At 33.8% G+C, this 27,901-nt stretch overlaps 2 protein-coding genes across 3 annotated transcripts; one reads left to right on the top strand and one right to left on the bottom strand.

Moving 5' to 3' along the window:
- Positions 1-53: 53 nt before the first annotated feature.
- On the top strand, positions 54-15,367 carry Glys (glycogen [starch] synthase). Its single transcript, XM_077427943.1, has 18 exons — positions 54-187; positions 1,745-1,890; positions 2,452-2,529; positions 4,309-4,415; positions 4,491-4,682; positions 4,769-4,863; positions 5,847-5,949; positions 6,061-6,169; positions 6,460-6,613; positions 7,388-7,508; positions 7,577-7,743; positions 7,818-7,932; positions 7,999-8,076; positions 9,973-10,147; positions 10,426-10,555; positions 10,632-10,713; positions 10,796-10,928; positions 14,234-15,367. Exons 2-18 carry the CDS (start codon positions 1,752-1,754, stop codon positions 14,332-14,334), a joined length of 2,079 nt encoding a protein of 692 aa, XP_077284069.1. The 5' UTR covers positions 54-187; positions 1,745-1,751; the 3' UTR covers positions 14,335-15,367.
- LOC143909775 (putative fatty acyl-CoA reductase CG5065) lies at positions 15,220-27,901 on the bottom strand. 2 transcript variants are annotated; one of them, XM_077427947.1, is made up of 14 exons: positions 27,656-27,901; positions 25,689-25,786; positions 22,967-23,097; positions 22,805-22,892; positions 22,658-22,730; positions 20,952-21,042; positions 20,730-20,875; positions 19,374-19,483; positions 19,221-19,304; positions 19,047-19,155; positions 18,795-18,972; positions 17,892-17,962; positions 15,574-15,831; positions 15,220-15,504 (listed from the first exon to the last, which is right to left on the bottom strand). In XM_077427947.1, the coding sequence occupies exons 2-14, from the start codon at positions 25,771-25,773 to the stop codon at positions 15,381-15,383; spliced, it is 1,548 nt and encodes a 515-aa protein (XP_077284073.1). In that variant the 5' UTR covers positions 25,774-25,786; positions 27,656-27,901; the 3' UTR covers positions 15,220-15,380. The 2 variants fall into 2 exon arrangements, with proteins under 2 accessions (XP_077284073.1, XP_077284074.1); XM_077427948.1 differs by having other exon boundaries at positions 15,256-15,504; positions 27,413-27,801.

Raw genomic sequence — 27,901 nt, 5'->3', positions numbered from 1 at the left:
TGTGAGGGTGACCTTGACAGGCAGCCAAGATAGTCGAGAGTCAAAATTCCGACAGTCGCCGGTCGGCAGCCGGTCGGGACGCTTCGAGTGGCAGAGCGTGGTTGTGACGTCACTTGCGACTCGTCGGCACGTCACTCGAATCGAACAAGTTTACTCGAATCGCACCGCACCGCACCGCACCACACAGGTGTTGCGCAAACTCAACTTCCGCTTCCGCTTCCGCTTCCGCTTCCGCTTCCACCTCCACTTCGTGTCATCATGTGGTGGTGCACCCGCTCGACAACGTCTCCTTACCGACTTCTAAATATACGCACGCGTGACGAGTTACGACCACATCGTAACCAACATGCGTACGACATGAGTACATACATGAGGTCGTTTCACCAAATACTCGTTCCCCGTTTGCTCTTTCACTCGGTCGGTGTCCTTGCGACTTCTTCTCCAATCCAGTTTCGCGACCGGTCGCTCCCACGTCGCCAATTTTATTTTAATTTGCATTCATTCGCACTCGGAAACTCTTCCGCCTCGATTCAAATGTGAGCGGGAAATTTTTTTACGACCGGCGTACGCAATTTTCTTTTCGCCAGTGTTTGTTATTCATCTAGTACAAATTCAATTCCTTCCCCCCCCCCTCCCCACTTTTGCTGTTTTATTTATGATAACTTGACACTTATTTTTTATACACGACTATATGTCTCGATTGTATATGTATTTAATGCGGTTCAACTTTTGATGATTGCAGAAATGTTTCCATTGCTTATTTCTCTTGGAGGAGTTATCTTTTTGTATACATAATATAATAATATCAAATACTTTATACACATACAACTTGTAATAAAAGTAATATTAAAAGTTTTACTTTTGGAATATTAACAGAACTGAATTGACAACTAGTTGCTTATTTTATTATTTATCTAAATATTACAATGAAATATTAATTTGTTGTTAACTATGATATCTGTTTTTTGTTAAAATATATTTTATTAACAACAAATATCAATAATATTATAGTAATTTTCATCTTTCTGGATATATAAACAAAATCATTACATAGACTTATGATCGAAAGATAAATAAGATATTCTATCACAACACGTAAAACTTGCATGTGATTTAAAGTTTGTTTTATTCTTTACTGATAGAAAAAAATATTATTTGATGATGAAATTCATATTCGCAAACTTCTGCTTCTCGGTTCCAAATAGGCCAATGTCAAAATAAATTTTTAGAATATTGAACAATACTGAAATATTTTCATCAAAATCTTTTAAAATAGATTATTTTCTGCACAATTCGAAAGTTCAAAAATACTTAATACATATCACATATCAATTAATACATATACACATCAAAATGTAAAAATACAATTTTAATTCGTCATTAAATTATTATAAAAAAAAAAATGCTTTACTACATCATATAGCAATTGTTCAGTTATTTATTATAACCTATGTATGTATGTATGTATAGAAAAAATAATCAATATCAAGTTTAAGTTGTTTGTATTAAACTCTTTGTTATCTATATTATTTTTAACGTTTAAGCCATTGATAATAAATAGCAAATACGCTCAATACGTCACGACCTTTATTTTTGTATCTACTATCGGTTAAAATAACACTAGTAGAAAAAAAATCACGCTGATTGCTCGCCGGAAGATAAAAATTAAATCGTTGTAAACATCGATTAATCAAATCACACACCTATCAGATTATATAACGTCCATTATTGTTATTACTTTAAGCTGAACCATGTCGAGGGAACGGGCCACTCGACGCTTCTATCGAGCTGACTCTTGCCATGAACTGCGTGCATTCCTGGACCGGGGTCAGACTGCCAATCAGGAGAACCGATGGACCTTCGAAGTGGCTTGGGAAGCTGCTAATAAGGGTTATTATATTAATTCAACAATTCCAACTGTTTATTGGTGTCGACCTATTTATGTTTAGTACACTTGAACTTGTATCGGTCTGCTTGGAAAGCTGCCAGAAGTACGGTGGGCAGCATTCATGGTCATTGACTACCCTTGTGCAATCTTTCATTCAAAACATAACTATGTATTAAGTTATGAATCACCAATACAATCTTCATATCGCTAGACACAGATGGTCTGTATTTTAATGTAACATAATCTCGCTGAATGCTCGCTGTGATCCTTGAAAGGCGTATCAGTTTACTTAAAGTGTCGACACATTCAACTATTTAAAATGTAAAACCACAGACCGAGGATCTATTGTTGAGATGAATTGCATTGTAACATAATTATCAAGTTACCATTATGTTTTTATATAGAATGGAATTTTTCTTTTGACGCCCTTCAGTGTCTCAAACGAATTTCGATTGGTATTACAACTATGCAGAACAAGTACATTAGGATATCAATTGATCGTCATTAGACAATAACATTTAATTGACAAGCAATTGAATTAATTTTGTACATTGAACTTGCAGTTGGAGGAATTTATACTGTCATCAGATCGAAAGCTTACATGTCCACCGAGGAAATGGGCGAACAGTATTGTCTACTTGGTAAGTATAATTTTATTTGATATTTTTACTTTATCTGTTATTATTAAATGCTATTTTTTATGTTTATGTATGGATGTATTTATGTTTATGTTTAATTGTTATTTTGTTTTTTTTTTTTTGTGTTATATTTTTTGACCATTGTGGCGCTTTAGGAATTCCTGTTATGCCACAATGGTCTGTTTAGAATAAATAAATAAATAAATAAATAAATTTTAATTTAACTGAATTAATCTTCACTTTTGAATTTTATACACAGATAATTTTTTTTTTGTTCAATATCTACATAATATTAGTAATTGTTGACCCACGAATTGAAAACCGGTGACCTAACCAGTACTAAATTAAGGCTATTTACATATGTACACGGTACAGTAGAACCTCGATTATCCAGATTGTTAAAAACAAACACAAATTTTACGATTTTGCTGCTTTGAAATGCATAACATAAAAATTCGAAAACAACAAGGAGAAATGAGTCAGTTGTCTTCAAAATTCAATACTTAAAGGACGTTTGTTTCTTGAAAACTTGATTGCGATTTAAATATTTATTTTTAATATTACTAATATTTTTTTTTCCAATTTAAATGCAGCTATCTTTCCTCCTCGGGACATTTGGCGCATTTCCTCTTTCCTTTCTTATTCCCTAGCTTGTGGGTGAAATGCGCATTGGCAATTCACTATCTGTTACTGGTCCAAGGGATCACCTCTCTTGAGTCTTTTTATTGGCTTGTTATCTAATAACTCCCCCGCCAGACTGTCGGGGTGGTTCCTAAGCCTTTCTTTACATATATTTTGAGACCGCAGAACTTGACTCTTCAATGACCGTTGCCATCCTCGTATCTCTGTGGATTATGTCGTTCGGGACAAACCAGGGGGCGTCCAGTATAATTCTCAGGATTTTGTTCTGGAACCTTTGAATTATTTCGACGTTCGTTTTGCTCGCTGACCCTCATAGCTGTATCCCGTACATCCATATTGGTTTGAGGATGGCCTTATAAACCAAGAGTTTGTTCTCCGTGGTCAGTTTTGAACTCCTTTTAATTAGCCAGTAGTGTTTCCGGAACTTGAAGTTTAGTTGCTTCCTTTTTGTCCAGATGTGCTTCCTCCAGGTCAACCTGCGGTCCAGGTATCTTGCCTCCTCTACCTGTGGGATCACCGCGTTGTTCAGCTTTATTGGAGGACAAGTCTTCCTTCTCATTGTGAAGGTTTACTAATATGGAAAATAAAACGTGTTATATTGTCATTAAAAGACAAATTATATAAAATCAATGCTTTAAAAAGCGGTGTCTTGGGGCGTTTTTGGTCAAATAAATATGGTGTTGGAACTTCAACGATCTCGGATATAAAGAATTATGAAGTTTACTGATTCTTTAATGTCAGAAGATGGAAGTTCAGAGCGTAATTTTATGAAAAAATCAGGAAATCAAGAAGTCAAAGAGTGTATTTTTATGTTATTCATTCAAAGATATCTGGTCCAATATTGTATGAAAAGTATTCGCGATTTGGTAGCTTCAAAACGAACAGCTAACTTTAAGCAAAAATCCATAATTGAATTTCTTAATAAAGATTAATTTAATATTGTTCTTCAAATTATTATATACATATGTAAATTTAGACAAATAAAAATTATTCATACTGAATGTACACGACTTTCCCTGTCAATTGTAATTTTTTCGATTATCCGGATTTTTCATTATCAGGTCTACCTTCACTCCCAATTAATCCGGACAATCGAGGTTTTACAGTATTAGTATTATAACAAAATATTTCTTTTTCCAGGACCATATAAAGAGTATTGTGCAAGAACCGAAGTAGAAGAATCAGATTTTCCCGAAAACAATCCACTCAGTATTGCAGTTAATGCTATGCGTGCTCAAGGCTACAAAGTATGACATTCATTACACGATTCAACTAAATTCGCTGAAATAAATAAAAATTCTGCATGATTGATACATTTTTAGCTGCACACTGGTACGTGGTTGGTTGATGGCAATCCCCAAATTGTATTATTCGACATTGGATCTGGGGCCTGGAGGTTGGACGAGTACAAGCAACACCTTTGGGACACGTGCAATTTAGGTATTCCCCATTTGGACATCGAAGCCAACGATTCTGTCATACTCGGCTACATGGTCGCACAGTTCATCGAAGAAGTAATAATTTTCATCTTGGATTTTATTTACTATTGTAAATGTAAAGTATATACATACATATAAACATTCATATTAATCTGTTACAGTTCAGAAAAGCAGCTGAAAACTGGACCGATACTCCGCCGAGAATCGTTGCCCATTTCCATGAATGGCAAGCGGGAGTGGGACTGATAGTCTTAAGGTTAGTTCTAAATTTTTATGCTCGAAAGTTTATTCATTCAACTCACCTTTTGAACATCTTGTTTCTAAATCTTGTACTACAATATTTGAGTTCTAATCATAGATGTAGAATAACCTAGATATGCCATTACATACAAATTTCGTTGGAGATCTTGTCGCCACTAACTGAGGGGTGCGGGGGGTTTAACTAGCGGGGAAGTGGTTAAAAAAAGAAAGAAACGCAGCGGTCGGCAGTGGTCAGCAACCAGTTTATGTACATATGTACATGCACTGAAGTTTTATTTTATTTATAACTTTATTTTATTGGACACCCCGCGTGACAGTAAACCAAACTAATAAAGCCATATTAAGAAAAAAATATTTAGCTATACACACTATATGAAACTACAAATGTATGTTACTATAATAAAACCATCATTAACTATTACAATATTTAAACATTAGTAACTTCCACAAGGATCAATTTTAAACCTGACACTTTAATATTTAGTTCATTGTTTGTAGTTTTAAACTTAATGTCGATTTCTGAATTTCCATCAGTGCCAACAAGATATACGCGTGCATTTAGTGACACCTGTGGCAGAGGTTGTCGACCGCTGTTCCATCAGTACATACATCGCGCCGATATTTCATTATATGTTAAAATACTACTATAATTGAAGACATTATATATTAATTCTTACTTATGATATGTGATGCCATCCGCCTTTTTATGTTTTCTTGAGTAATTGTAACACTATTTCACTGAACACGTTGGCTTTTTCGAAAAATGTCAATCGACCTTCCTACTTAGAAGCTAACTAGCTGCTGAGAGAGAGTGTGCATGATCTGTACTTTTTTTTGTGCGTGCATGGTCCAACAGGGTGATCGGCTTAGAGCGTCAGGGCGTATCTATGGTATTCTATATCTATGGTCCTAATCCTAATTCATCTTATTCATCCCTCGGATATGTCTTTCTCTCAAATTTTGCCCTTAATTTTACAGAACCAAGCATGTGGATGTAGCTACAGTGTTCACAACTCACGCAACTCTTCTTGGCCGTTACTTATGCGCTGGAAACACCGACTTTTACAACAACTTAGACAAAGTGAGTTTTATCATACAGAATGGTGGTTCGTTTGAAACTATTCACAACTAAACATTCAATTTTGATTTGCTTGTTGTATAAATAATAACCTATTGTAGCGTGTTGCCATAGTTCAAAGTCGATGAGGAAGCTGGAAAAAGGCAAATATACCATCGCTATTGCATGGAGAGGGCCGCAACGCACATGACGCACATCTTCACCACCGTCTCTGAAATTACTGGTGAATTTTTTATCATTCTTTCTTTGAGTGTATTCAAATTTGATTTTTAAATGCTTTTTACTATTGCTAAATTATGTTCACAATACATCTTATATCTATTTTAATAGCTACTGATCTACTGATCATTTTCTATTTTACAATTTTAATTTAATTTTGTTAGTAATCATAGTATTATATTATTCTAATGTTAATGTACAGCATAATAGGAAAAAGAGCTCAAAAATTCTATTTACAATTCTGTTATTCAAATTTAAATCAGACCTAATATATGGATTGTGTTGTGCTTTCAGGCTACGAGGCTGAACATCTCCTCAAGAGAAAGCCAGATTTAATCACACCAAACGGTCTGAACGTGAAAAAATTTTCAGCGTTGCATGAATTTCAAAATCTGCACGCGCTCTCGAAAGAAAAGATTCATGAATTTGTCCGAGGGCATTTCTATGGGTAATGTGCATTTGTTTTACCAAATAAGGTTAGGTTAGGTTTGGGTTGAAATTTCTAAATGAACGTCAGTATTATCGACCAAGGTGGTTCATCCTAAGGAGCGCTTATACATTGAACCCCCTTTTTGTTTTGCGCTCCTGTTGAAAAATTCTCCATACAAAATGTCATAATGAATGTGAAAGAGAACACTCAAGTATTTTTGACACGTGAAACAGATAAATTTCCATACAAAAAAGGCTTGTATAGATCAGCGCTCCAAAGTTACGATTTTTTGCGATCGGTTCCAAAGATTTCCAATTCCTTAGTCTTCTCTTATTGCAGTAGTAAATTATCGCCTTTGCTTGTGAAAGGGTTCATTTTTTTTTTCGTCTAATTTGTCTAAAACTAGTGAACTTTCAATGTAATTGTTCACCAACTGCCATCTAGATCTTCAACTCAATTGGAAAATAATGACCCAACCTACTCTAAAATTATCTCATAATTTTGAAAAAAGAAAGTTAAACATGCATACATATATTCTTTTTACATTTCACATATAAACATTTACTCAAAAAGAGTGTTTAAATTCTTTGTACGTCATTTTGAATCAATTTTTTCTGCTATTTCATTTACGAAGGCAATATAAAGCATCTTCCTATTGGTTGATGTTTCTCTAACGATCCTTTATATGAGCATTACTTAATATAGAAACCATATTTGTTTATGTTTTATCACTTTAAAGACCTAATGCAACCGAAATTTCCTTGTTTTTATTTGAAATCGTCAACATTTCAGCCACTTCAATTTCGATCTGGATAAAACTCTTTATTTCTTCATCGCCGGCCGCTACGAATTCGGCAACAAGGGTGCCGACGTGTTCATTGAGGCTTTAGCGAGGTTGAATCATTACTTAAAGGTAATCCTTACACCAATTTGCTTATCACAATCACATAACACATTCAAATTTTGAACCTTTCAATCTAGTCGACGCATCCTGACGTCACCGTCGTGGCTTTCTTAATATTCCCGACGAAAACAAACAACTTCAACGTTGAAAGTTTGCGAGGCCATGCTGTCACCAAAAGCTTAAGAGACACCATCAATGAAATTCAGCAAAAAGTCGGCAGAAAGATGTACGACACATGCTTGAGGTGAGACTATTAATATTATATCTACAATATTGATCTTTATCGGAAACTTTATTTTATATTGGTTGTTGGTTCAGCGGTCATTTGCCGGATCAGAATGATTTGTTGCAAAAGGAAGATATGGTGAGGCTGAAGCGGTGTATCTACGCCATGCAGCGAGACGGTCTGCCTCCGGTTACCACACACAACGTCGTACGTTTACTTATCAACTGCATAATTTTCAATGACAATGTTACTGATCTAAATAATTTATTACAGGTCGACGACTGGAATGATCCCGTCTTGAGTTCGGTGAGGCGGTGTCAACTTTTTAATACGGTCAACGACCGGGTTAAGGTAATTTTGTACTTTATTTTATTATCGGCGTTTGGTGATGTCATATGTAATTGCATTGAGCTGGTGAATATTATCTCTGGTGGTGCATTCATTATTTATTTATTTTATTCTAAACAGACCATTGTGGCATAACAGGAATTCCTAAAGCGCCACAATGGTCAAAAAATATAACACAAAAAAAACAAAATAACAATTAAACATAAATTAATACATAACGAAAATAATATACTCATCAATTATACATAAAAAAAATACATTTGAACATAAACATAAATACATCCATACATAAACATAAAAAATAGCATTTTATAATAACAGATTAAGTAAAAATATCAAATAAAAAATATAGCATAATGAATGCCTTGCACCTACAGCCAGTTCCAATAAATATGTAAGAAACAACTACAAATACAAAACATCCCTGTAAGGCCCAAATGGAAGAGAGTTAATCAAAATTTCACTCATAAATCACAATCAATCATGAAAACAATGATGAGCGCAGACTACCAGATAAATGGGTTAGAGTAAATTCCGACAATTTACGCTCACTGAGGTGGAAAATATCACATTCAGTCTCGGCAGCAACGATTTCATTAAGAAGTCGAATAGCTCTTGGAATAAGAGCCATTCGAAAAAGAACTGTGCGGGCAGGAGGTACAGCCAGCAAATGATGATGTCTACCACGCACATAGTGATTAGGGACATAAAGTCCCAACTGCTCCAGCAACAACGGGCATGACGTATTACCACGTAAGAGCAGGAGAACGAAACGAATTAATGAGAAGTTTCTCCGAAGTTCAAGGGAATTATACCCAAGCATGCCCAAAAGGAAAGGACATAACTGAGGATTCATACAACTGAGGATCTCCCACCATGTTTTGCCGACTGGTGAGATCCACTGGCACTTCAAACAACAGTGCTTTCCGGTGTATTACACCTATATTAAACTTCTTTTACTGATACCGTGTATTGATTACCACAATGAATACTAGGTATTGATTACCACGATGAATACTAGGTATTGATTGCATATCCACCAAATACCTTAAACTAACAGTTCACGGCATCTGTATAAATGTTTATATCTATTCAATTGTTTTTATCTTTGTGCCAGGTTTAACCTGTCATTCTTAATTGTAAGTCCAACATACAATATATAATTTTGAAAGAGGCTTTGTATGTATGTAAGTTTTGGTTTGTAGAATCCATGACGTTATCGAAAAAAAATTATTTTCAATGGCGACGGATGTTTCCGGATCCCGATTCAGTTTCAGAACCTTTTCAGTTCCGGATCCGGATTCCTGTTTCAGTTCCGGATCCGGATCATTGTTTCACTTCCGGTTCCGGATTCTTTTACAGTTCCGGATCTGGATTTCTTTTTCAGTTCCGGTTCCGGATTCCTTTTTCATTTCCGGATCTGGAATCCTGGTTCAGTTTCAATTCTGATTTCAGTTCCAATTCCCTTACATATGTATAAAAAAAAACCAGTGGTTTCTGATTGGCAGTCGTGAAATTATTTTGATTCAAATAAATTTAATAAAAATCAATTTACATAATTACTATTAGATTAGCCATGTTTAAGCGGTTTATATTACAAATACCGAGCGAAGCCGGGTACAACCCCTAGTATAATATAATTATTGAATTTTTCAAAACTCCAGAAAGATATTTAAGTAATATGCAAGAACTTTTCGACCTTTGAATATGAATCATTTTGTTGAATTCATTACTCGGTAATGGGCTATGAATTTATAATATGTTTTGGCTTTAATAACTAGCATTACTCATTCCAAAATTAATTCTTAGCAATTTACAATTTTGGCCTTAAATCTACTCGTCGTTTATAACGCATTAAATATATATATATTTGTTTTATGTAAAATATTATATTTTTAGGTTATATTCCACCCCGAGTTTTTATCCTCAACTAATCCGCTACTCGGACTAGAGTACGAAGAATTCGTCAGAGGATGCCATTTGGGAGTTTTTCCATCTTATTATGAACCCTGGGGCTACACACCTGCCGAATGTACCGTGATGGGAATACCCAGCATCACTACAAATTTGTCAGGTAACATTTTATACCATTATTATATTTGTAGGATATCGTTGTTAAGAGACATACACAGTACAGTAAAAGACTCCTTGGTTTAAAACTTTTATTACTTGATGGAGCGCCACAACGAACTAAGCGTCACATGACAAGATGACAACTCAACCATTCTTCAACTAATGCATGCCAACCTAAAATTCAAATATGCATACTTCTAGACTATAAAACTAAATTCCACTTATTTATGTAGGTATCCTGATGGGAATGTAATAAAAAAAAACTACTTTCATTTACAGGCTTTGGATGTTTCATGCAAGAGCACATAGCTGACCCGATGTCTTACGGTATCTATGTAGTCGACAGGCGTTACATATCCTTAGAAGCCTCCGTGCAACAATTGGCTCAGTACATGTACGATTTTGCCAGGTAAATCAATCACTGTTGTGTATTAAATTACCTGTGTAGCTTCAGATAATGTCAGATACTGATTGTTGTGTTGTAGATTGAACCGTCGCCAGAGAATAATCCAAAGGAACCGAACTGAGAGACTGTCTGATTTGATGGATTGGAGAAATCTCGGCATTGTAAGTGTCTCAACTAAAACTTGTTCAAGTTTTATAGCGCATTTTTAATTATTAGTTTACTAATTGTGTTTGGAAATTGTAGTTTTACAGACAGGCACGTGTACGAGCCCTGCGCTCCGTCTATCCCGACTACGTAGATGAGATCGAAGCCGAACAAGGGGGACGTTTCAGTTATCCAAGGCCAATTTCAGAACCTCCCAGTCCTTCACATTCGCGTACGTATGAATCATTTACAAATGTGGCTTATTTTTAAGTCATAATTTTTGTTTTTCAGTGACATTTTACATACTTCATTTCATTCACCAAGGCACTATGGAGATCTCATTATAATACTTTTTCCCAACATTATATTTACTTTTCAAAAATCGGATGCATGTGAGGCATACATTGTATTAACCCTTTGCCCGCGGCAATAAATATAGCGAACAAGCCCTGTACGCCGCACCTTTTTCGCGAATTTGGCAATCGAGTTTTCGACCTTAAATACAGATTTTAATATTTACTCAAGTAACCAAATATGTTAATTAACACATTAAGTATTATTTTAAATAATAAAATACATAATATATCTCGTAGTTTTGGATTAATTGTCAAATAATCATTCTTCATAATTGTATGAAGACGTGACGTCACATAAACGAGGTTTCAGTATGGTTCCACAAAAAATTAATTTTTGACTGGTATATATTCATTTTAAGCAAATTGAATAGATGGCATTCAACTCTCAGTAATATATTGAACCAATTTTGAACTTTAAAACAGTTGAAATAGGCGCATATAAGCCTGAAATTCCCTTGCAAAGTTCAGAAATTCTATGGAAGACAGCCGCGCTACAGATTTGTCGCCCAAAGCTTCCATAGAAGATGGCCGCGGGCAAACGGTTAATGACTCTACTGAGTTGTCGGAAGCTTGCAGGATGTAGTGATAAGGGACGAAGGTGGCTGATCGGAGACCACTTGTCTAACGTTTTCACTTCAACAAATTCGATTATACTATTTGGTTAAATGACGAACTTCTTTTCAAAAGTATGAAAATTTAACCAATACGGCGAAGCTCCATTGTGCCTTCACATTTGAAATCGAGTATAAAAGTATTGTAGATCCAAAGTATTTGTAAAATTTGCATTTTTGTTTCGGTGAGCAGTCTCATTGAGCTCGCACGATAGCGAAGAAAAGACAGCCGAGGATCAAAATTGTAACTGTAACAACGTAGATAGTAGTATTTCCAAAGATGAAACCGCACAGACCGTTGGCGAAACTGCCGATGCAATAATTCATGAAGACGCGATTCAAAACGTGGAATCACAAAGCGTTATTTTAAACGACGATAAAAAAGATGTAGCAATTCAAACGATCGCCGCGGCTCCGGAAGTAGCCACGGAGCCTGCAAAAGTAGAGGAATTCGTCATAAACAATATTGTCGACACGGGCGAGGAAGGCGGCATCGAGATAGATTTTACGAATAAGCATTATAATGTGGTGAATGTCGACAAGAGCGAGGAGTGCATCGTGATGCACAGTTCAGTCGAACTCGACGATGCGTACAAAACGCCGAGCGAAAATATTTTAGAAACGCTAAGTGAAACTATTTATGAACAGATCGACGAGCTCATCGCAAAGCTAGAGAGCAAAGTGGAAATTGACGAGTCGGACGCCAGCAATCAAAAGATCTAATACAAAAAGTAATCAGATAGACCTTAATATTACTCGTAGGGGTCGGAATTTGATGCACCGTATATGTACATAATGAACACAAGCTATTTATATATTATTGTGTGAACATATTTTCTATAAAGGAAAACTTCGGGACAAGAGAGTGTCAATTTTTCTATAGTTAAAATTTCACCTAACTAAAACTAATATTTTATTTTATTTTTTACATACATATACATATATATAAACAGGTACACCCCAATGCGCCTTCTTGGCCAGTTACATCGATATACAATTTTTAGAATAATTTTAACAAAGCCTTCATAGAGACATCTATGGATACATTTTTTGATAAACTTATATTTTCGGAGCATTTTTTTATTTTAATATAAACTTCGAGATGTTGAAAAACTAGAAATTTGCGAGACATTTATGAACAAATTTGCAGCATTTTTATACGAATCAGCGAAATTTGAGAAGCTAAAACCTCGAAAATTAAAGTAATGTGTCGGTCCTATGTTCAATCTGCACGCGGTCGAATTTTTTTCGAATAACTTTTAAATATATTTATATTTAATTGTTTAATATGAAAAAAATAATGGTAAAAACTATCTACTTACCAATGTATATAAAAACAATATAAAACACCAATAGAAGAATTAATTAATTAGATAAATTTTCAATAAATGGCGGTTAACGCTCATAGACTTATATTTGCATAGAGGAAACATTGGTAGCAAACAGTATATATAGAAGTTTTTTTTCGTTTTTTGCTATTATATTCGTATACGTTTTGGCAGTGGTTTAACTGTGACGTACATATGTATTTGGAATATCAACGACTATTATAATATGGCGAGCGTAATCTCAGACAGACAGACACACAGAATAGCTATATTATATATATATGATTTGCAGCATTTTATACGAATAAGCGAAATTCGAGAAGCTTCAAACTCGAAAATTGCGAGAATTGGGTAAAGGTTGCCAATTTGTTGGAACCGTTTCAATGAAAATCAGATAAATTGGCAAACTGTGATAGCAGCAATCAGTGGGACTCGACCTCGTGACCCGTGACTATGTTCGAGAACATATACATATACCAAACACGCTGCTGGATATTGAAATACAAAAACAATTTGGCATCGTTGATTTGAGTCATTCATAAAGATGTCTTTGAACAGATTCATTCACATGGTGATGTTTCTGATTAAGTTTCATGACAACTGTACACAAAACACACACAATATTAGAGCAATATTGGTCAAAAATAAAAACTTAGTTTCAAATAAGTATATGTATATTAAATGTAATATTACACTTAGTTTGATTTTGATCGAAATAAGCATTGACACCATCTTGTTCCGAAGCCTGCAAATATAATGGTCATTGTATATAAAATGAGGTATAGTGCCATTTGCTGGTTGTTTTGTAAAAAAGTATGATTTGTAGCTCATTTCTTAAATTTTCACTTACACTTTTGACATCTGAATGTACAATGACCTGGTAATTGGATTATTAGTCACATTGCGGTGGTCACAAAGACAATTTTTGCCATTAAAATCGCGAATACGCAATATTTGTCACTCAAGTTCTCGTTATTAGTATGATAGTTATCGTTAGTATGATGGACTTTTCGGCTGCCAGATGTTCCGTATAGAGATTTTAGTGACTTTGTGACCATTGCTTTGTGACCAGTAATCACCAAACCAATGACCTGTATAGTTAGCTATATTAGGTTAGGTTTTTTTATTGCACTTTTTCATTGTTTTGAAATTTTATTTGCGTCTTGCACAAGTTTGATTGCTTTCTTTGTATTATTTATAGATATATTGTAAAAATTATAATCATATTATTCTTTAAAACAGGCGCAACTACTCCAGCACCATCTGTTCATGGCTCCGACGACGAAGACGACGACGAAGTGGATGAAGAAAAAGAACTCGAAGAACTTCAAATAGCTGCCTAATTTCTACTATTCAAAATTTTCATATAAAATTATCGATGGAATATCTATCTGTGGCAATGTAAAATTTTATATGATAATTTAAATTAAGAGTTTCTTAGCGTAAACGCGATTTACACATTTTGGTGTAAATATGATAATTCAACAGTATAAAATTCAAACTGCAATATCCAATTATTACATTCTATACTTTTGTCATGTGTCGTAAACAGTTTTCGTAGCAATAATTAGTTTAAGCTTGCCAAATGTCTTCCTCCTTTTCCATTTCTTGATATTTTAGCTTTTAAACCGCCATTGTGTGTGCCATATAGTATAATATAATATATCATTCTACATGTGTATGTATATTGTGGATTACTTTGTACCAAACTATCTCTCGTCCGTCTTTTATGTTGTAATCGGAACTCGAATTTATATGTATTTGTATATCACTGGCAGCTTTAATGTTTGTTATATATTTGTAATATCACAATTAATCCACAGTATAATTATTTTTGTAATGATATATGAATTTTCCTAATGAACTTAGTCAAACGAGGTGTATTTTTTTGAGATTCAGCTTATTTTAGATATCGTTTTATGTCCATTTTTTTTTATACTATAGACAGATTAATACAATTTATAGTACATATTTTTTATAATAGAAATTTATATTCCGTTATACTTGAATAGTCAATCATGATTAAATAAATTTGTGAAAATCTTATTTATATTTAGAAAATGAATTATTTTCATCACTATTTTTTTTATTTGACTGTAAAATCATAGTGTTTGAGAAACATAGTTTTCTACGTCCATTTGATTGACTATTTAACTGTTTTTGTTGATTGCTTTGTGTGGTCTGCTGTTAACTAGTCGTAAGAGAATAAAAATTCAATTTTTTTTTTATATACAATATGTATCTGAATGTATCAACTGTGTCGAGTTAAATTTGATATACATATACATTATTATAAATAATAATTAAAATATTTTAAAAATGGTTTATTTTATTAAAAAAACAGGGATCGTAAAATTAAATTAAAATAATTTAAGCAACACATGTGTAATTATTTTGCAACACCATACCCAAACAATTCACTGATGCAATTTCTGACGAAGACCGACGAGTATAGAAACCATGCTACGCATATCCAAAATATGGCTTTGATAGTTCGATCCAAGTAATACATTCTAGAAGTAAAATATTATCATTAAATTTACACGTACATATATATAATATATTGCGATCCTACTATTTACCTATTGTAATGAATGCGCGCTTGTGGAATAGTATCGTCGGACTCTTTCAACAGATATCTCCTCGCACCGATGACAGAATTCTTGAAGAATTCGTGTGTATCAATTTCTTCCAATGCATAATTGAATTCTTTATAGTCTTGGGAACATAAAGAACTCCTTAGCGATAGGAAACGATCGTTTTTGAAGAGCCATTCGTTAATGATGTAGTAAAGGAGGGCATTCGATGCAACATACACTCTTCGTTGTAATCGCCATAACCTATGATTAGAAATTGAATTTAATTAGTTTCATATGGAACTACGTACTATCAATTAGATGGTTCGGTGATTACTAGTCAAATGTGAACCGGTCATAGGACAATCGGTCACACGTGATCACCCGTCACACTAAAACTGCTCACACCCTAAAATCGGTCAACCAGTTTTCTCGTGACCGATTTTAGGGTGTGACCAGTTTTAGTGTGACGGGTGATCACGTGTGACCGACCTAGAGCGACCGGTTGTCCTGTGACTGGTTCACATATGACTAGTAGTCCGTTTACCCAATTAGACATACTCTCAAGTCTCGGCTTGGGAGTATACAAATTAAACTAATAATGGTGGAAAAAGTTACAGATATCAACGTTAAAAGATACGTACAAAACAAAACATTGCGACCGTCTAAAATAAACACTTGCCTTACTGTGCTAAAAAAATCCGCTAGCCTCTGTGCTGGACTCCAAGTGTCCAGCTAAAAAAGGGGGGTTTAAAGTTAAAATAATGCAAAATCTGCGAGTTTAATTATTGTAATTAGGTATAAAAATCATTTTAACATGTTTTAAACGTTGAATAATATATAATAAGTGTAAGAAATTAAAAAGAGCCGTCATTCCAAGGCGGATATCATTCTCACACAGACCGTTGAGCGTGGCGCGTACTAAATTCCCATCTGTAAGGCACGTTTACAAAGAGCTTTCCGCGAATATTATTATTTCTGTTGATATTGATCAATGTTTTTATTTTGCAAAATCCAATGCACTCAAAGAAGTTTGGAACGTTGTATGCTTGGCATAACGAGGAAAGACAGGAAGCGGAACACGTGGGTGAGAAGCATGACAAGGGTAGTGGACATAGTGGATAGAGTAAAGAGATTGAAATGGCAATGGGCGGGTCACGTGGCTAGAAGAATGGACGAAAGGTGGACAAAATAAGTGCTTGAATGGTACCCGATATAATGCAAACGAGTAAAAGGAAGACCGCAGGGAAGATGGGTGGACGAAATTAGGAAAATGTGCGGGGTGAGATGGATGAGAGTTGCGCAAAACAGAGACGAGTGGAAGCGTGTTGGAGAGGCCTTCATCCAGCAGTGGATGGCGAATGGCTGTAAATGATGATGATGATGATGATGATGAATTTGAATCATAGAGGCTTCGATGTGGAATACATAAATATTAGGACCTTGCAATAAAATGTAAGTCCTGGTCACTCGCTATCCATCACAGTGCGGCAAGGGTTTAATGACTTTTTAGAAATTTCAATTACGGTGGCAGTAATCAATAAGAATCCATCACGTAAAATCTTTTAAGTTTATGACGAACATATCTGTCGTTTGTTTGAAATGTCTAGATAAATTGCAAACATTTTCTATGAGAAGTATAATATGGAAATGGAAAATACATTGTAACTGTCCGAAATCCCACGTTTCAACTGCAAATCAAATGACATCCAGATGCCGCAGAAAAATAGGCCAAAATAGGCCAAAAATAGAAAAATAGAAAAATAAAATAAAAACCAATCAAGCAGAACGGCGACACGCACACTCTGAGAACATTTCACATGGACATTTTTGCACACGGCCGCGTACAGTGAACCTCTGGAGTTCACTTCTCTGAAGTGAGCAACTAGCTCCTTCTTACATACAATAACTCTTGTATAAACTGAACATATATAAAACGATCCTCTTCAAAAAATACAACCGTTTTTCAATAGGCCAGGATACGGTCAACACACTTTGCTCGCCCTATGGACTGCTGAAAAGTAAGCAAGTCAAAAAGTCGGGAACAATTCAACTAGAGCAGTGGTTCTTGACCTGGGTTCGATCGAATCCCAGGGGTTCAGTGAGTCAGTCTCAGGGGTTCGGCAGAGGTCAAGACACAGAACCAACTCATATGATTCGGGTGCCAATTAAGAAGGATTCCTATTAAGAAGGGTTCGGTGAATGCGCATATGAAACTGGTGGGGGTCAGTACCTCCAACAAGGTTAAGAACCACTGAACTAGAGGATTACCAAAAATCATTTTAAAATGACCAAATCGATCGAAAGTTCCACATGATATTTACATTGGTTTGTTTCCGCTTAGTTTCAATCCGATGTCTACTAAGAATGCCGGCAGCAGATGAAACAGTATAGTCTGAAATCAAATCAAAACTCTTATCAAACATTTTCTCAAAAGAAAAAAAAAATCAAATTCGGCCTAAATATTGGTAATTGGATTATTACGCACATTGCGATCGCCCAAAAGACAATTTTTGCCATGAAAATCGCGAATACGGAATATTTGGCGCTCGAGTTCTCGTTAGCACAACTTGTGCTATTACGAATCAAAACCAGTGATCACATCATCGATCCTGTACAAACATGCATAACTCAAGGGCAACGACCCCTTCGACCATTCCAGAAGAAAGAGTTCATTGCTCGATCGTAAAACGAACGAAACCCAACAGCGATGTCATCAGGCAACCGCGACACATGTCCTGAAAAGTCGTTTACTCGTGGCAGTCATTAATGCGTGGCACATGCCCGCATTCTCAAACGAACGACGTCCTGACGCTGACCCCATAAACCACACGTGTACCGAGCACGCGCCTCGAAAATAGGTCAACACGTGTCTCTAACGCACGTGTCCTGGAAACGAAGACAAAGCATCTGCGCGCGGCACGCTCCAACCTAGGACGTATATAAAGCGACGCAGCAGCTCCAGACACCAGAGTGAACCTCTGAAGTTCAACCAGCTCACTTCTCCGAAGCCCATCCTCTTCGTACATACAATAACCCTTGTAACGGTTGAACAAAAATAAACGATCCTCTTACAAACACAAACGGTGTTTTCTTAGCCCGGGACACGGTCAACACACCTGTCTCGCGTACTAAAGTATGATAGCCAGATGTTCCGTTATAGACATTTGAGTGACTTTTGAGCGAGCGCTTTGTGGGCAATAATCACCGAACTCTAAATATCATACCTTCATTATGTGTAGGGTTTTGAACCGTGTAAATCCACCACCGGGTACCCACAGTATGTTATTTAAGGGCATTTCCTTCACATACGACAAACCTATCGATATAATTTCATGGTATGTCACTCCCTTCACATTAGCCGATGAACAGTTTATCACTGGCACCACGGGTTGAATTGTTGGCCTGGAATTTCAATCAGTTGGCATTCATTTCAATACTACTGTGTATATAATAATTTTGACTACATCGAAGCTCACTCGATAGCGGCGTATTTCCAAGTGGCTACAATCATCCCTTTGATTGCGAAATCAACTGGTATGAAGTCGGTTTTTACATAATTGGTCGAATACATGGATCTCATGATACCTGTCGTTATATTTTATTATCATTTGGGTGTGATAAATTTGAATTATACTTAAGTTTGAAAATACCTTTGCCGCAGGCTACGAGCAACCCAACTGGACCGTTGAAGTTTTCTATCCACCCCGGCATGGGTTCCTCCATACTGGAGACGACTTCAAAATAAAAAAAAGTATATTAAAAATGTCAAATCACAAAGTTGAGTTGAAATTTATTACACTCACCAATAGATGGTCTGAATATGACAGTTGGAATATTTCCTCGTAAGTCATTGACAATGTGTTCGGCTAGACTTTTAGTGAAGACATAAGTATTAGGAAGATTTCCTAAATATCTATAACAAAGTATACAATACGTTGAGTATTTATATGTACAAAAATATTATATAAAAGCTATATATTATATAATATATACAGCGGATAAAAAAAGTGATTTTTTTGAATTTCAGAATTTATGTTCGGAAATTTAAAAAATCTGGAGATTATGATGAATAATAATAGCCTTGTAAAAAAAAGTTTTTTTAAAAACAAACCTCTTTTAGTTTTGTATATAATATTAAGATATATAAATTATTATTTTGAATAAAAATACCAATAATTTTATTTTCTACCGCCATCTATGTATAAAACTTAAGACTACATAGACCTCGCCCAGATTTAAAATTTGCAAACTTCAAACGCGTCTTAAACGATATTTTATCTCGATCGTAATGGCGGAGGATCCATTTACTTATATTGATGACCAAAATGAGCAATATGGCAAAGTATGAAAACGATCGAAAACAAATTGTAATCGTAAGTGAAACGTAAAGGACGTTTGTAAAAAAGGCAATATTCAAAAACGAACAACCTTTAAAAAATGACTTATAATGCTATCTAATTTGGTTTTATAAGTATTAACTTTTAAGATAATAATCACCAGGGGCGGCTCGTGACTTTAAAAAAAGGTGGGAAACCCCCCACATTTTTTTCCAAAAATTATGAACTCAATATTTTTTTAGTGACATTTTATGCAAGAAAAATGACTCTTAAATTATCGACTTGGTTCATTGTGTGTTCTAAAAAATATTTAATAATAAAAATGAAAGATTTAATTAAAAATGTAAGCATACTTTGCAAAATATAGTTGAAATGTTGAAAAAAGTTCACTGTGTCGTATTTTTTCGAATTTTTTTACAGTATATAGACGACCGAGGCAGGCTTATTCTGCCTCATAGAGACCTTTACGCAACCGACTAAAAGTGACCTTCTGTATACGGAACTACGGATCTTTTTTTCTTTGCCTCGAATTACTGTCTACACTCCACATACAGTAGCATTCGCAAGTGCCAGAGTAGCAGGTAAACTGAAGCTGGTGACCACGGGACTACGGCAGATAAGCGACTACCCCGAACTGAATTACGAACCGGTTCTACTCACTGCGGGGTGAGTGGGATAAAGAAACACTTGTTTCCTCTTGACGAGTCACCAACAATACAAATCTATTTTCGTTTTTGCTTGGGAGAAATGTATGTGGGGCAATTCCCCAGTTGCCCTTAAAGACGAGCCGCCCCTGATAATCACCAAATAATTCATATTTACTTGGGTGTCAATATATTCATGGTGTTCTCATCAGCATTCTCTGCAATTTTTATGGTCGTCTGCCAATCTGCATGCGCAGGATAAAGTATCTCTTCGACCACGCTTTTGTCGGTGTTACAGTATGTTGTAGAAACATGCAAGACTATCTGTCACATATATTATTAATAATTAGATCTTTATAAAAAAGTTTTTATATCAAATTTCAGCGATATAACGACTTACTTCAATTTGTTTCATCTCCTTGGCTAGCATCATTATTTCCCTTGTTCCTCTTGCGTTCATCATAATGGCTTCTTTCAAAGGATCATCAAATCTAGAAGTGAATAGAATTGATTATAACCAGGGCCGCCGAGAGGGGGGGGGGGGGGAGAAAGCTGGGGTTAAAGTTCCAGGGCCCGGACTACCTGAGGGGCCCCGTATTGTGACGTTCGACTGATCGATATTGATATATTATATTATTCTACATAAAAATACATATATTTCTTTAACGCTAAATGTTTATTATTTTTTATCCGCGCTTTCTTTGTATCCATGTAAAATTGTACCTGTTATATCATTCTTTCTTATTCGATTATTTCAAAAAATAACATTTAACATATAGGTATTTTTTTAATAGTTCTGATAGATGATTCACATATTAAAAATATATCTATAAGTTTTTTTTTATGGTTTGTCATAGGTAGAGACACGTATTTTGGGCATTTTTCTATTAATGCTAAAATTCAAGATAGATGCTAAATTCGTAAAATATGCGAATAGGTGCTAAAATAACAAACAAAAGTGAAATTTGTATTAAATTTATAAAATTAATAGACAATTTAGAAGGGTCTTCCTATCCCTTTGCCCATTTATTATGTGAAGAAATTGAGGGGATAAAACAGAGCTTGCAGTTTACCTTAGACGGTGTTTTTCCTGTCGAAACCAAGCAACTGGTTTTGTCTACTACTGTAAACAGTTGGAGCTGTGTATCCAAAAGGCTGCTCAAAAAAGCGTCTTAAAACTAGACTTGCACTCAAGACTAAATGAGATAAATCTATTCCTCCAAACATTGAGTAAACTATTCAATCTATCTGTAGCAGGTACAAAATCTAATATTAATGTTAAATAAACAGTTTTGTTTTTTAGAAACCTGCCATTGTTTAATGTATTAACAGAGGCTCAATATTTGGAAGGATATCAGCACTTTTTTAGACAATTAATAGAGAATATAAAAAGTGAATCCACGCCGGATATATTGCTATTATTGATGGCAATAAAAATTAAATATGAAGAGTTTGGTTGTGCAGCTCGAAAATCTATTTGGTGTCCCGTCAATAGTGTGGATGCTGAAAGGTATTTTAGTAAATACAATATACGTAATTGTTACCGATCGTCGCACGAATCTCAAAAAAGAATCTGTAGAAATATGCTCCATGTTGAGTTTTAATAAATTTTAATTTGTATTATATTTTTATATTCATATTTTTTGTCTTTGTATTTTCATATTCATGTCTTTTTAATTGAAATTTTAATTCCAAAAAATTTTTCTATTATTTTTTAATTGTTGTGTTGTCTTTAAATTGTATATATGTATACATACATACATATATATATATATATATATATATATATATATATATATATATATATATATATATATATATATATATATATATATATATATATATATATATATATATATATATATATAAATTTTATTAAAAAAAAATATTATTTAAAATAAAACTCTTCATAAAAAAGGATGCTAAAATTGAACATTTTTAATGCCCTAAAACGATGAAATTCAAAATGAAAATGCTAAAATTGACAAAAATAGATGCCCAAAATACGTGTCTCTAGTCATAGGGTATGGAATTATTTTTCCAGGGGCCCTGATTCTAACTATCTTAAGATTGTATTTATTTAACAATAGGCAGGTATTTAAATACCTAACGCTGGCTGCAGCGTGATATATCACTGACACCGATTCTACTAAAGTTTGTCTATCCTCCGGTGATAGTCCTAAAATTAAAAAAAAAATCGTTGATTATATAAAGTACATACATATATTGCGTTTCGTTGATATATTTTATTACCTAAATTGACTTCGCTGACATTTCCATTGATTAAATTGACCTTCTGCAGAAAAAAGTTAGGATCTCGATTCCTCAATCTTTCAAATAGCTGAAATTTTAAATAAAAAGATCAGTATTGAGTCTTAAATTGAGACTGATTGTTAACATTTTCTTGGTAATTACCGGAGACTTTTCCAGATTGACGAGTCTTTCTTTTCCTTCGACTCCCTTCTTAGGACGAAGCAGTAAATAAATCGTTTTTATTCCAGGACATGACCACAAAAGTTTCTCAATCAAAACTTTTCCCATAAATCCTAAAAAAATAAATACATAATAAATCTATTAAAATTCACCGTTTTTAAGCAAACGACACAATTCAAATTGTTTCCCGTAACTGAACAATGTGTATAATACATGAATATATAAATAAAATAAATATTTTACCTTTTAATTACAAGAGGTCGTGAACTAGAGTTCAACGAACTTTTAACTATTCATTATCTAATATTTTAATGATAAAATCTAGATACTAAATAGAAATTCTATATGTACGGTGATGTCTTAATTTTTACTGATATTTTTTGTTCAATAAATATGTAACAATTTACATATGTATGTACATACAATATACGCACAAAAAAATATTAATTTCATCACATTATGACTACATCAGGCACATTCAATGGAAATTCAAAGGCAAAGTTCAAATAAAAAAAATTCAAATATATACAGAAAAAAACAGCGAATTTGGTTTGTTGTTGGGAAATTACTCCAAAATTCGACAGTGTTTAATATGTATGTAAATTGGTCATTCAGTGGCACTTCTTCCGCATTTCCGTGTGTCATTCGATTCATTTTTTGGTTCATTTCAATTATTTTGAGACTCGCACTGTGCTTTTAAGTTAGACGATGAACTATTGGTTTTTGGGTTGTTTTTGGTTGTCCATATTGTTTGGGTAAATTCAATTTTCCATATCAGTGTGAAAATCATTTTTGGTGGGGTGTCTCGAAACTTCTAGTCAATTTAAATATAATACATATTCATGTGTGTGAACGCGATTGAAAATGCAGTGCCCATTACCCATTTTCTCGCAAAACCTCGAGTTTTCTTTTCGAGAGCTTCTATCTTCTACATTAATAAACTTCATTATCTTTTCACTTTATTTTTTTTATATCCGAGATCGTTGACGTTCCAAAACCATATTTATTTGACAAAAAAGACACCGCTTTTTAAATACCTCCTTTATGTTTCACTTGCCTCTTATCCGATCGTTTTCATACTTTGCCATATTGCTCATTTTGGTCATCAATATAAGTAAATGGATCATCCGCCATTAAGATAGAGATAAAATTTCGTTAAAGAAGCTTTTCAAGTCCGAATATTTTTAATCTCGGTGACAGTTGGTAGTCATTAATTTGATACATAAATGGCGGTAGTAAAAAAAAATATTGGTGTTTTTATTCAAAATAATTAAAGCGTTGATTTTGTCTAATTTGTCTTTTAATGATAAAACAACACGTTTTCTTTTCGATATTAAAAATAAATATTTAAATCGCGATCAAATTTTCAAGAAAAAAACTTCTTTTCATTCAATACTCAAAGTATTGAATTTTGAAGACAACTGACTCATTTCTCCGTCTTATTTTCGAATTTTTATGTTGTACATTTCAGAGCAGTAAAATCGGAAAATTTGTGCTTGTTTTTAACAATCCGGATAATCAAGGTTCTACTCTATATTATACTAGGTACTCCTTTGCTTAACGGACAGATATGGTACTGGTAAGAACGACAACCTCCTATTACTCTCACTATTTATGTAATATGTATGTACATATGTGTATAAACAGTGGCGTAGCTACCATTGCGCGGAGTGATGCAAAGCATCAGGGCCCATGCTCGACAAGGGCGCAAATTTTTTAACACTCAATATGAAAAGAATATTATTTTCTATCTAAATATATTGAATATAACATCATTCTGATGAGTTAGCATCCGATTAGAGATTCAACAGTGAATAGCTTTTCAGATTAAATGTATTTTATAACATTATTAACAAGGTAAACGTTCAACTTAAAAGTCGCTTTCAAGGAATGCAGTCAGTGAAAAACTATTTCAGTTTTCTTGAACCTCGCAGTATTATGAATTCATCATAATTAAAATATTTTAGAAAATTGTTTAAAATTAAGGAAAAAGTATCCAGAAGTTTTCTCAGATGGATTTGATGACTAGTTCATTCAAGTAAGTTCATAATTGAAAAACGATTTCACTGAAAACATGACCATAAAACAATATTCATAATAACTTAACAAAATACAGTTGTTTGGAAAGAGAATTTTCGGAAGCTTATGTCGTTTTTATGTTATTTTTTATTTTACCAATAACAGTGGCGAGTACTGAAAGATCTTTCAGTAAATTAAAAATGATTAAAAACAAAGAAAGAAACGCTATCGGACAATCAAGACAAAATAATCTTGCATTGTTGCCCATTGAACATAAATAAGCTGCAAAATTAAAAGTTAAAAATTTAATTAGTGATATGAAAGCAAGAAAGAAAAATTTAAATTAGTGAGATTATTTCTAAAATATTTTATTATTTTCTCTATTATATGAATATTTATTATATAAAATATGTACATAAACTTATTTCATTTCGTATTTAAAAAAAAATATCAAGGCGTAATATTTGCATCGGGGCCCAAAATTTCTAGCTACGCCACTGTGTATAAATATTTATGAATAGCGAGAAGCTTCATATGTAGTTTCATCATAAATGCAATTGAATACATGTTACAGTGATTAAGAATAACACTGTAGGCTCTAAACGTCCTGAATGTTTTGTTTTATTTAAAATTAAAATTACATTCAGCTACTGTTTGTTTCCTGTATTATATTAAAAAATATTACCAGTTCCTCCCGTGATGAAAATCGTTTTTCCCTCGAAAAACTCAGCTATGGTCGGCATGTTATTTTCATTGATCAAATCGCCCATTACTTCCTCTTTTCTGAAACGATTGTTCTTTTATTTAAAATGTGACATTCTGTAAGTTATGAAATCTAATTGCAAAAAAATTCAACTTGAAATTCAAACATGTCTTGTATAATTACACTGAGCAACAAAAAAAAAAATACCAGAGCGGAGACTAGCCAATCTTTACTAAGAACCACTGAATTCGAATATGATATTGATTTTTGTTGGTGGGTGATCGTTTACGGGATATGAGCATTTAAAAAAATCCGCGATTTTTACAGTTTTTTGGCTTTTTCGGTCTTTAACTCAAAATTTAGGATTGTTACGCTCAAAGTGAGTATTGGAATCAATAGTCAGATATTTTTTCTATTAATTGTTATATTTTATTGCTTTAAAATACTTCTAATTAATTGTCTAGCGAATTTTAAAAGTCAAAAATATATTTTTGTTTACGGATTTTTTTCCCGTGCTATTTTTCATTTATTTGGCAAATTTTTTATTTCAACACGTTTATAAGGATTGGTTTTCTATCTCAATATTTTTTTTTTATCTAAACGTACTAACTCAAGCGGTAATTGCAATTTAAATGCTTTCGTTGTGTATATGGTTGTATCGCGTAATATTTTGGGTGCAAGCGAGACGGCATGTAATCCACCTCACAGAGTACAGCGGTCGGACTTTATATGCCATCTCGCTTGCACCTAACATATTACGCGATACAACCATATACACAACGAAAGCATTTAAATTGCAATTACCGCTTGAGCTAGTACGTTTAGATAAAAAAAAATATATTGAGATAGAAAACCAATCCTTATAAACGTGGTTCGATCCCTGGGTCCGGGCTTCGAATGAAATGAATTTTTCAGAGTATGCTGTTGGTTAAACCTGGATTTGTGACTTGTGGTTGATCGTTTCCTATCAGAGTTTGCCAATTTTCCCTGATTTTATTGTTGAAACGGTTCCCGGAAAAAAATGGCTAAAAATCCCTCCTATACGATATGTTACCTATAATTTGTTATTAATTAATGTGCAATAAATAAGTTTGTGTACAAATTGATAGATGTCTCATTGATTTGCGAGTTTTTCAGTGTCTCGTAATTCAGTGATTTATATAAAAATGCTGAATTGTAATTTGTAATTTGTAATTGGCCAGGAAGGCGCATTGGGGTTTACCTGTAAGGCCTTCCTGGTATATATGTAAAATAAATAAATGAAATAAAATAAAATGTATGTACTCTATGTACAAAAAATGCATTATATAATTGAAATAATCAAATTTCAAAATACATCTAAACTATCATGTCCATTTACATTTGCAAATACATATTCACATCAGGTGTATTGTAAGTATGAAAATTGATTTAAAAACCTTCTCCAAAGATAATCAAGAGTTCATTTAATGCGCAGAACCATTATGAAGGCAATTTTATAAATTTAAAACGCAAATTAAGATTATAGACACCCAAAATACATTTAAATAATGATTAAGATAAGTTTTAGTGACATATTAAAAAGCTGAGTGTAAATCTATTTAGCATTTTTCAGCAATTTCTATGGACAAAAATGCACAATTATGTAAATACATATAATACAGCAAATGCGTACAAATGCATAGAAACAACAATTTCTATTTTCAATAAGGGCAAATAAGACTAACCGGTTTTCAATTAAGTGCAATTGCAAAATAGCATCACATTATTAATCTGCCATAATGGCGCAATAGGTCAATGATACAATAGGAATTTTCACAACACAAATAGAAAAAATAAACGAGCAAAACTTTTCTTTAGATACACCAGTGAAAATCGCTTAATACGACGAATTGCCAAATTGGTGACTTTTTAAAATGAATGTGATAGAATTGTTATTTGATGCAACGCGCAATAAAATGACCTCTCACCTTTCTTTAATTATACGATATTATTTTTCGACTCCACTCGGTGTATATATTTTATTTATAAAATGAAAATACACTACGATATCACATCAAAGCAAAGCAAGTGCGTTAGTAACACGACAGTAGCAGTCACGACACACTACCGTACTGAATAATTTATTCTAAACAGAGCTTATTATAAAGTGATTTCAAAGCAGTACAGTAAAATCTACATATGTGCGACATACACGAAAATGAGTGCTAAACACT

The sequence above is a fragment of the Arctopsyche grandis genome, chromosome 3 (assembly GCF_051622035.1).
Source record: "Arctopsyche grandis isolate Sample6627 chromosome 3, ASM5162203v2, whole genome shotgun sequence".
Lineage (NCBI taxonomy): Eukaryota > Metazoa > Arthropoda > Insecta > Trichoptera > Hydropsychidae > Arctopsyche > Arctopsyche grandis.
This window is presented reverse-complemented; position numbering and strand designations above follow the sequence as displayed.